Source organism: Myotis daubentonii, chromosome 11, assembly GCF_963259705.1.
Source record: "Myotis daubentonii chromosome 11, mMyoDau2.1, whole genome shotgun sequence".
In the NCBI taxonomy this organism is placed as follows: Eukaryota; Metazoa; Chordata; class Mammalia; order Chiroptera; family Vespertilionidae; genus Myotis; species Myotis daubentonii.
In genome coordinates this window covers 77,038,550-77,048,906 of record NC_081850.1, presented here as the reverse complement: position 1 = coordinate 77,048,906, position 10,357 = coordinate 77,038,550, and the positions used below count along the sequence as shown (strand labels likewise).

The 10,357-nt window shown below is 58.2% G+C and overlaps 1 protein-coding gene across 8 annotated transcripts in view; it reads right to left on the bottom strand.

Annotated features, from left to right (window-relative positions):
• Window positions 1-10,357, bottom strand: part of SPTAN1 (spectrin alpha, non-erythrocytic 1) — a 60,391-nt gene that overhangs the window by 598 nt on the left and 49,436 nt on the right. For 4 of the 8 annotated variants that reach the window (XM_059658219.1, XM_059658220.1, XM_059658221.1 and 1 more), the window contains 13 exons: window positions 8,812-8,910; window positions 6,704-6,863; window positions 6,080-6,156; window positions 5,424-5,633; window positions 4,774-5,070; window positions 4,199-4,311; window positions 3,802-3,819; window positions 2,589-2,651; window positions 1,415-1,469; window positions 782-978; window positions 606-659; window positions 375-521; window positions 148-295 (listed from right to left, as the gene is read on the bottom strand). In XM_059658219.1, the coding sequence (XP_059514202.1) occupies window positions 148-295; window positions 375-521; window positions 606-659; window positions 782-978; window positions 1,415-1,469; window positions 2,589-2,651; window positions 3,802-3,819; window positions 4,199-4,311; window positions 4,774-5,070; window positions 5,424-5,633; window positions 6,080-6,156; window positions 6,704-6,863; window positions 8,812-8,910 (1,638 nt within the window). The remainder of the gene's footprint in view (window positions 1-147; window positions 296-374; window positions 522-605; window positions 660-781; window positions 979-1,414; window positions 1,470-2,588; window positions 2,652-3,801; window positions 3,820-4,198; window positions 4,312-4,773; window positions 5,071-5,423; window positions 5,634-6,079; window positions 6,157-6,703; window positions 6,864-8,811; window positions 8,911-10,357) is intronic. The other 4 variants (XM_059658223.1, XM_059658224.1, XM_059658225.1 and 1 more) reach the window with 1 other exon arrangement.

The following is a 10,357-nucleotide window of genomic DNA, read 5'->3' as shown; positions in this document are numbered from 1 at the left end:
TCATGTAGGTGAGCATGAAACACCTGTACCCAGCGGGGGGGGGGGGGGGGGGGGGGAGGCTCCAAGGTGGGGTCTGCTACTGTAGACTCAGCTCTGCCCCTAACCCCCCTCCCCAGGGCGGGAGCAGGAGCAGAGAGAGGCCCAGACCTGGTACAGCTCCTCCTTGGTCACGTAAGGCTTTCCCTCGGAGCTCAGGGCCCGGAAAGCGCTCTCAATCTCCTCACTGGACTTGACGTTCTCCGTCTCACGGCTGATCATGAAAGCCATGTATTCTTGCAGGGAGACATGGCCGTCCCTGGGAGAGGGGGGGCAAGTGCAGTGAGCAGGAGGGAGTAGTGAGGCAGAGCCGCCTCCTCCACTGCTCTGAGGCTCACCTGTTGGGATCCACAGTGTCCAGAATCGCCTCGAACTCAGGGTCGGGCTCCCCTTCCTCCACCATGGGCAGGTCGTAGCCCAGGGAGCGCAGGCAGGACTTGAACTCCTGGTGGTTCAGGCGGCCAGATTTGTCCTTGTCAAAGTGTCTGCAGCACAAAGCCCAGGGCAGCTCAGCACACGGGCCCTGCTGAGCCGAGCCCTGCCCCACCCCAGGGTACAGGTGTACTCACTTAAACATCATGCTGAACTCTTTGAGGGCCTCCTCCGTCACCCCTGTTGTGTTCCTGGAAGAAAGAACCGGGTTTGGGCCCGAGTCCCCCACAGCAGTCACGTGACTGCTGACGCTGGGTGACCGTGGTCAGGCGGCTCCGACTCCTTCCCACAGCCCCCAGGGCCAGCGAAGTACCTGGCCTGGATCTGCTGCTCCAGGTTATGCTGCATGCGCATGCCCAGCTGGTCGAGCTGGTCCCACTGCTGGGCCAGGCCCACCGTGCTGTGCTCCGTGTACTTGTTGTCCAGGATCAGGGCTTCCTCCATGGCCGCGCCCAGGTCCTCGATCTTCTTCAGCTGACTTCTCATGGCTCGAATCTCCTGGTGCTTGCGCTGCAGGGATGGGGGGCAGAGGTGTATGGGACAGGGGCTCTCACCTTGGTCGCCAAGCCCGGGAGCTGACTAATGGCCCTGGCCCGCCCCGTCTGAGAGCAGCAGGCTGTGTGCAATGGGAAAGGGTTGGGGATGAGGGTGGAGTCCAGCAGCCTCAGGAGAGGGAGAGACTTCAGTGTGAGAGCCACAGGGCAGTGGGCAGACCTGTCTGGGAAACTGTACACTAAGGACCAGAGGAACCTGCCCCTTTTCAAACAGGGCTCCAAGCAGCAATCCCCAAAGACTTCCTTTAAAATGACGAGACGCAGGCTACTGTAAGCCAAGGGAAACCAGGTACCCAACCAGCCCACCTTGTGCCTGACTTTGAACCAGGCAGGCCTGCTGGGGTGGGTGCGTGAAGGGTCTCAGCCAAGCCAGGAGCCCTTGGGGCACTTACTTTGGTAGCTTCCAGCTGGGATTCAAGGGTCCCGGATTCTTCCACCATGCAGGACCTAAACACGGAAGCACAGTGAGGCGGGAGGGACCTGAGCGAGCTCTACAGGAGCTGTCTCAGGTAAAACAGGGCCTGCGGTCTCCAGTTCCTTCTATTAAGGAAACAGCCTATCTGCTATTGGCTAGCGCTTCTTAGCGGCCCCGCGAGCAGGCAGGCAATCGTTTTCCTGTTTCAGAGGAAAGCTGCCGCTCAGTGTGGCCAGCCACCTGCCCAGGCCGGCTGGTGGGCCAGGGCTGGGCGCCAGCCACCTGCTCCCAGGACAGGACCCTTCCTCTGGGGGCTCTTCAGGCCCAGCCCCACTGGGATTTGGGGATGGACCCAAGTGAGGCCCTCGTACCTCAGGACAGACTTTAAGGGGGCAGAGACGGTCTGCAGGCCTGACTGACAGCGCACCCCCCTCTGCAGAGACACACCCCATAAACCGGCCACTGACCTCAGGGAGGAGGGGAGCCATGTTCAAGGGGGAGGTGCTGTCAGCTGACCCCTCAGACACGGAAACTGGGTGCTAAGAGATCACGACTAGACAGAGGTTTTAAACGTTTCTAATTCTGCCCAAAGGAGGGAGGTGGCTGTGACTAAGCCCCAGACTCAGGACCCATGAATGGGAACACAGAGGCTCCTTCAGGGCCAAGCTCTCAAGAGCAGGGGCTGTGGGAGCCTCCGTCTTCCCGTAACACAGTGCCAGGTCACAGAAGGCTACCAGTGAACACAGACGACAGTCAGGCTGGGTCACGTGCAGAGACAGTCACACTGTGTGTGTCCTTAGTGGGATTTTAGCCCAGCCTCCCCCAGACCCTCATTTGCCCCAACCTCCCCTCTTACACCAAGTGAGCCAGGGTTAGCTCTGAAACCTCCCAAGGTCAAGTGTCTAGCAAGGCAAGGCACCAGGCTTCCTCCTACCCCAGCAGGTGAGACTCAGTCATGCCATGTCCCCCAGGGCCAAGCACCCCCCAGGACCGGGGACGGGAGGCTGGGTGCTGGTGCAGGGGGAGGAGGACAGACCCCTCTGTCCCAAGCGGCCGAGGGCAGTGGGTTAGTGAGAAAGCGGAGCCGCCTGGGAAGCCGAGTGCATTGGTAAACCACAGTGAGGTAAGAAGAGAAATAAGAGGAGAAAAACCTTCCAGACAGATCATCCCCAACTTCATACTGATAGACACGAATGACCCGACGATATGCTATGCTATTTAAAGAAAAGAAACCAAGTGAATACACCAAAGGAAGGGGGAGGCGAGAGCAATACCGAGACACACACACCACAGGCCCAAGCTGGCAGTGCACAGGCAGGGCACCCTGGAGCCCAGGCAGGGACCTGGTAGAGGGAGAGCTGAGGGCCGGCCTGGGGGGACAGGCAGCCTCGGGGCAGTGCACACGGGCTGGGCAACACTGGACAGGGCCGGGAGGAGCCACACGGTAAGGGGAGCACAGCACCTTACGGAGACAAGACCAGGACCAGCAGACACAGCCACGGGGCCCGGGAGGAAAGCAGACACCAGGGTTGCTTACGAGCTCAAGCTTGAAACTGATCTCTAAATGCTGACCCATTCTGCCCTCAGCACGCGGGGACAGGTCTGTGGGCACATTTCTCCCACTGCTCCGTTCCCTGTGCAGAGCCTTAGGAGTGCGAGTCTAAAACACGGTGCTACCACCAACCCTGGCCTTGACAGCGGCCTGGGAGAGAATGCAGAGGTGACCGACCCAGCCAGAAGCCAAGCCGGGGGAAGAGGCTCCTAAGGGACTGGGCGGGTTGGCCCTGCTCCTCCTGGACTCCTTCCAAACCCTACCGCTCAGAAACACGGGGCACTGTGCCTTCGATTAGGGTAAATGACACCTGTACCCCCTCCCACCCCCCACGCCCCCCAGGGGAAAACGGGGATTGCTGGGGGAGGGATCACAGCTGGGGACTTCCTGAGCCAGCCTGAGCCCCCTAAACATGGGCATCCTGCTTTATGCCACGGCCTTCCTCAGGACTAAACAGTCCCAGTGGACACATGAGGCAGGGGCACGAACCAGCTGGGGGCTCCCCGAGGCTCTGGCCTTCTGGCTGGTCACATTCCCTACCCAAGAGCACTTTAATTGGAACAGGAAGGTGGGAGTGGCTCCCCTCCCCAGACGGCAGGTGTTCGGGACAGTGGGCTGTGGGGCAGGGCACACACTCCTTGTAAGATGACAGGGACGGGGCAGGGGAAGTGTAGCCTGCCCTGGGCAGGAAGGCGCAGGAAGGCCCACCCCGGGGTCCTCTGAAAGCCAGGCCACAGGGGGACAGAGGGCAGAGGGACAAGCACAGGAGACACCACCACACCACGAGCCCGGAGAAATAAGACAATATTAACCCATCGAGGAGATACGTTCTGTGGCGATGGGATCCAAGCAGCAGCGAGACAAGGTGGTGTCCAAACAGCAGCCATCAGGAGACGGAGACACGAGAAAGAAAAGAAAACCAAAACCAACATCAGTACCCACCCTGCATTCACCCCATACCCTCTGGCACTGAGCTGTTGCTCAGGGCTGACCAGGGGCCGTGCACTGTCTCCCCCGCACCCCCCAATTAGGAAAAGTAACTTCAAGAACACCGTTCTACTGCCACCCACCTCTGGTTCCCACGCTCCTAACCCTTTCCCTAATGCCCAGCATGCCTCCTGCTTTCATGCAAAGCTTCCCTCGACCTGGAGGCCCAGGTATTCCGCCCGGGACCAGCATGCTCCCAGGGCTGGGCAGGTGGGGCCGCACCTGGTCTCCTGGATCCACTGGTGGAAGGCGTTGGCGTGCTGTGCAAACTCCTGCCGCAGCTTGTCATTCTCCTCCTGCCGGCGCTGCTCCTTCTGCAGCTCCAGCTCCCTCTCCTAAGGACCAAAGGGAGGCAGGAGCCGTGTCACCCAGCCCCTCCGGCACAGACAGGCCCGGGATGGCCACGGCTCTGCCCTCGGGAAGGGACAGCTGGCCTTCACGTTGGGAAGGAGGAGGAAGTTGTTTTCTGATGAACACAAGAAACTGGCTCTGGAGGTCAGGAAGGACTGATGTCAACCTTAACCCAAAGACACGGGGAAGTCTGGGAGACACGCATGAGCTCAGAGCACTCAGTAATTCTCTAGCTGCTCGAACCCCTGCCAGAACTCTGGCAAGCTGTGCCATGGAACTGACTGGTGACAGGTAAGGGTGGGTTGCTGTGGTGACATGGTAACTTCTGATAAACAAAACCCCGCTTCCTCCGCCCGAATCTCATCGCTCTCCTGCTCAAGGGGTTTCTCTGACCGGGGTCCCAGGCCGACAGCCCGGACAGGGTGCAGGGAGCAGTGGGAGGGCACCTTGATGATCTTCTGCAGGTTCCTCCAGGTCTCCTCCAGGGCCTCCATGGTGAACCAGGTGTAGGGGTTGGAGGCCACGCGGAAGCTTTTGATCTGGCGGTCGAGCTCGGCCAGCTGGTTGAAGTCGGCCTGGGCGGAGCTGAGGGAGGAGCGGAAGGCGTCGTGGGCCTCTCGCAAGGCCTTGATCTCTTCCAGGGAGTTGCAGCGCACAGGGTCCGTCAGATCCTCCTCTGCATTTTCAAACCAGCTGTTGAAGGCAGAAGCCTTTTTGGCAAAGGTCAGGAAGAGGTCCTCCACCTGAAAGCAGAGGAGCGGAGTCAGGACAGCCACCAGGCCGGACATCCCGCGGGACGAGCGGCGGGTGTGGGGCAGGAAAGGCCGGGGAGTTCCCTGGGCACAGGGTGGCGACGGCACGGGGCGGGCTTGGCTCCTTTCTCCCACGTCCACTTCTGTCCTCCCTGCCACCCTTCCCCTTGTGTGAGAACTCAGCCTGCCCTGGGGTTTCTGAACGGCAGGGAGCTCACTGCCTGGCTGAAGCTGCCGCCACACCCCGTGCAGAACCTCTGTGCCAAACTGACAGAGCCTGGCAAGTGGAAGACGGGTCCCCGTTGCCTGGCGCTGGGCGGCTGAGCCTGGCCGGCCCCCCTCACCTTGCGGAAGTGACTCTGAGCCTCCAGCAGCTTCTTCTTCCGGGTGGCCGAGTTGGCCAGAAGCTGGCTCCATCTCTTCATGAGGGAGGCGTGCCGGGCCTCGATGGCCTTGGACTGAATGTGCTTTGCAGCCAGCAGCTGGTCTTTGAGGGCAGTGATGTTGGCGATGCCCTCCTGCTGGAAGGCCTGCAGGCCCGCGTCAAAGGTTTCCTGGAACAGGAGTCATGAGTCATCTGCAGTGGCCACAGTGACACTCGCACTCGCTCTGTCTGGTGCCTCAGCCAGACTGTCAGCCTGGAGTCCCCTCCCTGTCCTGCCCTGGTCACACCGCCTCCTCTTCCGCTTGTCCCTCAGACCACGGATTCTGACAGCAGCCTCCTCCCCGCCCCCCGCCCCCCTTGCCCCGCAGGCACTGAGGTCAGACACTGAGTGTGAGCACAGTGCGTGCTGCGAGCACACCGTCAGCACCCTGAGGCCACCGCACACGCCTAGTGTGCAAGCTCCCGAGGACCAGGACTGTATCTCGTTACTGCCGAGTCCCTAGGGCCCAACGCAGATGAGTCAAATATCTCAGTGAAAGACGCCGACCTTCACTTATCGGCCAGGAAACACTATTTGAGTGACTCTCGATCCACCAACCAGGGGCCACCACTGACCTGTTTGGTGAGGAGAGTTTGGACGGAAGACAGGTCTCGGCCATAGTCGTCTGTCTTCAAGCTGTTCTCCTTTTCACCTAGAAAACCGAGCGTGGGAAATAGAGCTCTCCTCCTCGGTTAAATGCCAACTCTACCAACAGCAGTCTCTGAGCCACGGAACCTGCCTGCTCCTCAACCCAGACCCCGTTCTCCATCTGCACCATAAAGAGTAGGTTCAATCGCTACTTAAGTGATAACCGCTAAGGCCACTTGGTCCCCAAACCAGGCTGCTTCCTCCTCTCAAGGAAGCTGATCAGACCCTGGACCCAGCAGCGAGGGGCAGTGCTGATGCCGCCTGGTGCAAGCTGCTGTGCGCATTTGTTCCTGCTGTGACGTTCCCTGCTTCTTTCACTGGCCAAGGGCCTTTGTGTGTGAGAACCTGTGTGTGGCCCAGTGCTGGACACTGAGGCCCTGGGACTCTGGGTCAGGACACTGGCTCCTTCTGCTGCCGCCAGGGGTGTGCCCTGGTGGCGGGCTCTCTGCCCACGTGACCAGCTCCTCTGCAGAAGAAAACCCACTGCAAAGGGAGTGGAGGCGCCGTGGGCCCGGGGCAACCCTGCTGGCTGGGCTGGGAAACGTGCTCACCGATCCACGACTCCACCACGTCCGCCTTCCAGTTGAACTGAAGGAAGGCCGAGTTCTCGTCAAGCTTCGCCTTCCTCTGGGCGGCAGCTTTCTCCAAGTCGGACACTTTCCCGTTCAAGCCCTTCATCTTGGAAGAGATGTTCTCCTCGTGGTGATTGTTCTAGGCCATGAGAGAAGGCACGCTCTGGTCAGCCTCACCTCCCTGCAGTGACCTGCCCTGGCCCTCCCTGCAGGAAGGCCTCCACATGTGCCATCCGCCGCGGGAGAGAGCAACAGAGAAAGCCTTGAAAAGGCGGATACTGCAGTTCCATTTAAAGGAAGTTCTAAAGGCATAATGAGGAATAGACTGGAATGTTAAGTCACAATGATGTATCGACATTATTTTTGATAGCAAACAACTGGGAAAAGCCCAAATTACCACTTAGAAAAAATACTAGCCGAAACCGGTTTGGCTCAGTGGATAGAGCGTCGGCTTGCGGACTGAAAGGTCCCAGGTTCGATTCCGGTCAAGGGCATGTACCTGGGTTGCGGGCGCATCCCCCATAGGGGGTGTGCAGGAGGCAGCTGATTGATGTTTCTCTCTCATCGATGTTTCTAACTCTCTCTCTCTCTCCCTTCCTCTCTGTAAAAAATCAATAAAATATATTAAATAAATAAATAAATATGAAAAAAAAAAGAAAAAATACTGTACATCCGAAGAATGGCTATTATACACAGTCACTGAAAACAATGATTCAGAAAGTGTTCTGACACTGTGGAGACTGAGGCTACAAAGTCTCAAACACTTGGATTCAGTTTTGGTTAAAATCGTATTTGAGCCCTGGCTGGTTTGGCTCAGTGGATAGAGCGTCGGCCTGTGAACTGAAGGGTCCCAGGTTCGATTCCGGTCAAGGGCATGTACCTTGGTTGCAGGCACATCCCAGTAGGGGGTGTGCAGGAGGCAGCTGATTGATGTCTCTCTCTCATCAATGTTTCTAACTCTCTATCCCTCTCCCTTCCTCTGTGAAAAATCAATACAATATATTTAAACAATAAAATAAAATTGTATTTGAAAACAATCCTCCCCATCAGCAGAAGTTTAAAGAGAAGCGCAGGGAGGAGGCCAAGGCTGCTGCTGAGGGCGAGAGGCACTGGCCTCTTGTTCAGAGGCCGAAGGAGACCCACAAACCAGTCCTGTCCCGTGTGAAGAACAGAGCGTAGCACCAGGGGGCTGCCGCCGGCGAGCTGTGCAGAGGTGTCACCTCCATCTGCACACCCTCCTCTAGAGCTCGTTTCAGTTAATTCGCCCACCAGGGCCAGGAAAACCCTCTCCAGTGAAACCCATTTTTACTATGCTGTCACCTCCTATGGACCCAATCTCTAGCCTCCTCTCCAAGGCCTGATTACTGGCCAAGACCCGTGATAAGACAGCTTACTGATTGTTGAGACAGGAAATGACTGCTGTGAAAGCTGCTTGCCTTCTGGCGCTAAATGTGTCATTTAAGCAACTGGTGGAGACTCACTCCTGAGGCGTGGGGACAGGTTTCATCTGGAACTGCAACGGGGTGACTCCCCTGCTATGGAGGGGCACCCAACCCTTCCTCCCTCCATCGAAAGGGACACCTGAGCAAAATAAACCTCGAGCCTTTAACAGATTCATTTCTAACTCGTCCTGTGTAACAGCCAGGCCGCAGGTAACTTTACAGGGTGGTGCAGGCCAATCAGGCATCACTTCGCCCTGGGGGAGCTGTATGTGTGGAGGGAAAGTCTGGAAGGCTGGGCAAAAGGCCTTGCTGTGGTCTGGTGGTGGCTCGATGGGGACTGTTTATGACCTGCTCACGTGCATCCTACTCTCTCTGTGAAGGGCTTTGTTACTGAGAAACAAACAAGAACGGCCCCACGGGAGGGAGGGCCGGGGCCATCGGACCCCGGGATGCTCCTCGCCTCGTCAGGCGTCAGTGCCGCACAGCGTCTACTCACTGGCTTCACACGGGGGAACGGCCACTAGTCACACCACCTTCCTCTGTGAGACACAGGAATGGACGTGGAAGTGGTCTGGCGCACACCTTCGGTGACTATCCCAGGGGTGCGTGTGGGACAACTGAGGTCTCCCCGGCGGCAGGACTCACCTTCTTCACGAGGTCTTGCCCATTAGTGCACACGTCGTTCACGCGGTCCTTGTGCACAGTGAAGTCCGTCTCGAAAGCTTCATGCTTCTTCAGTAAGCCCTGCAGGGAGGCAGCAAAGTGGCTCTGAGTGCCTGGCATGTGCCAGTGTGCCAGCTGCGCGACAGAGGGTCACAGACTGGAAGGCGCATGCCCTCACACCATCAGCCTAGCTAGGGACAGACGGCGACGGGGACAGAATAAACGAGCCGTTATGTAAAACCCGGCTGCAGCCTTGGGAAGTGATGCCAGGGAAGGCCTCTCTGAAGGGGCCGATCAGCACGGCCTCTCTTCCCCTCTAGACCCGTCCTGAGGTGTAACTGGACGCGTGTCCTAAGGGACCGAAGCGCTGGAGACTGTGCTTCAGGCCCAAGCACACGGGAGGGGAGCCCTCGCTGCGCGTCAACTCTACCCCGGGTCCCCAGGGGCTGCTCAGGGTCCCCAGCGTGAGGGGGGACTCGGGGCTGCCCCGCTTCTCGGGATGTAAACTCTGCTTCCTCAGTTGGTGGCTCCCATTCAGGAACATTCTACCAGAATGTGCAGCCCCTTCTATCAAGAAGGGAGTCTATTCTTCCACCCATGACCCCGGGCGGCCTTGTGACTGCTGCGACCAACATTGCGAGGACGATGCTGTTACGTCTGAGACGAGGCCTGAAGAGCCCTTGCAGGCTCTGCCTTTGCTGCGCGAACGCTGCCTATGAGAGCCAAGCCGGTCCAGCTGCTGAGGCCGAGGCATGTGGAGGGACAGCTGCCAGCCTCAGGAGTGACGCCATCCAGGATGCCAGCCCGCTGCCCTCGGTCTCAATGCAGCCGTGAGGGACCCAAGTGAAGGCAGCAAAGGGAATGTCCCCATTCACAGGATAAAGGGAAATGAGAACTGCTGTTTTTAGGGTGGTTACAGAGCAATAGTTAACCAACGTTGTGTGGTGAACTGTGTGCCCCTAAAAGACACGATGAATTCCTACGCCCTGGCACCTGTGAATGGGGACGTGAGGCCGCTGCAGAGGTGATCAAGTTAAGATGAGGTCATTAGACTGGGTCCTACTCCGATGACAGTGTCCTCTTAAGGGAAATCTGGACCCAGAAACAACCAGAGAATGCCATGGGAGGACAGGCACAGAGAGAAGACAGCCACTGAACACAGAGACGGAGGTTAGAGTGATGCTGCACGAGCCAAGGAATGCCGGGGCGACCAGGAGCTGCAAGGCCTGGAGGGTTCCTGCCCTGGAAGTCTCAGAGAGCAAGGTCCAGTTGACCCTTATCTCAGGCTTCTGGCCCCCAGAACTGTGACAATACACGTCTGTTGTTTTAAAGCCACCCGCTGGCGATTTTGTCATGGTGGCCACAGCACAGCAACAGAGCACCAGTAATCGTGGTGACGATATTGCTTAACTGACAACAGGGCAAAGTCATGCCAGTTTTGTCTACAGAGGAACATCTCCAGCCTAAGATCTTGAGGGCAAAACTCAACCAATGAGACCTTGGCTGCTGGCTGTGTGGTGCCCTGGGA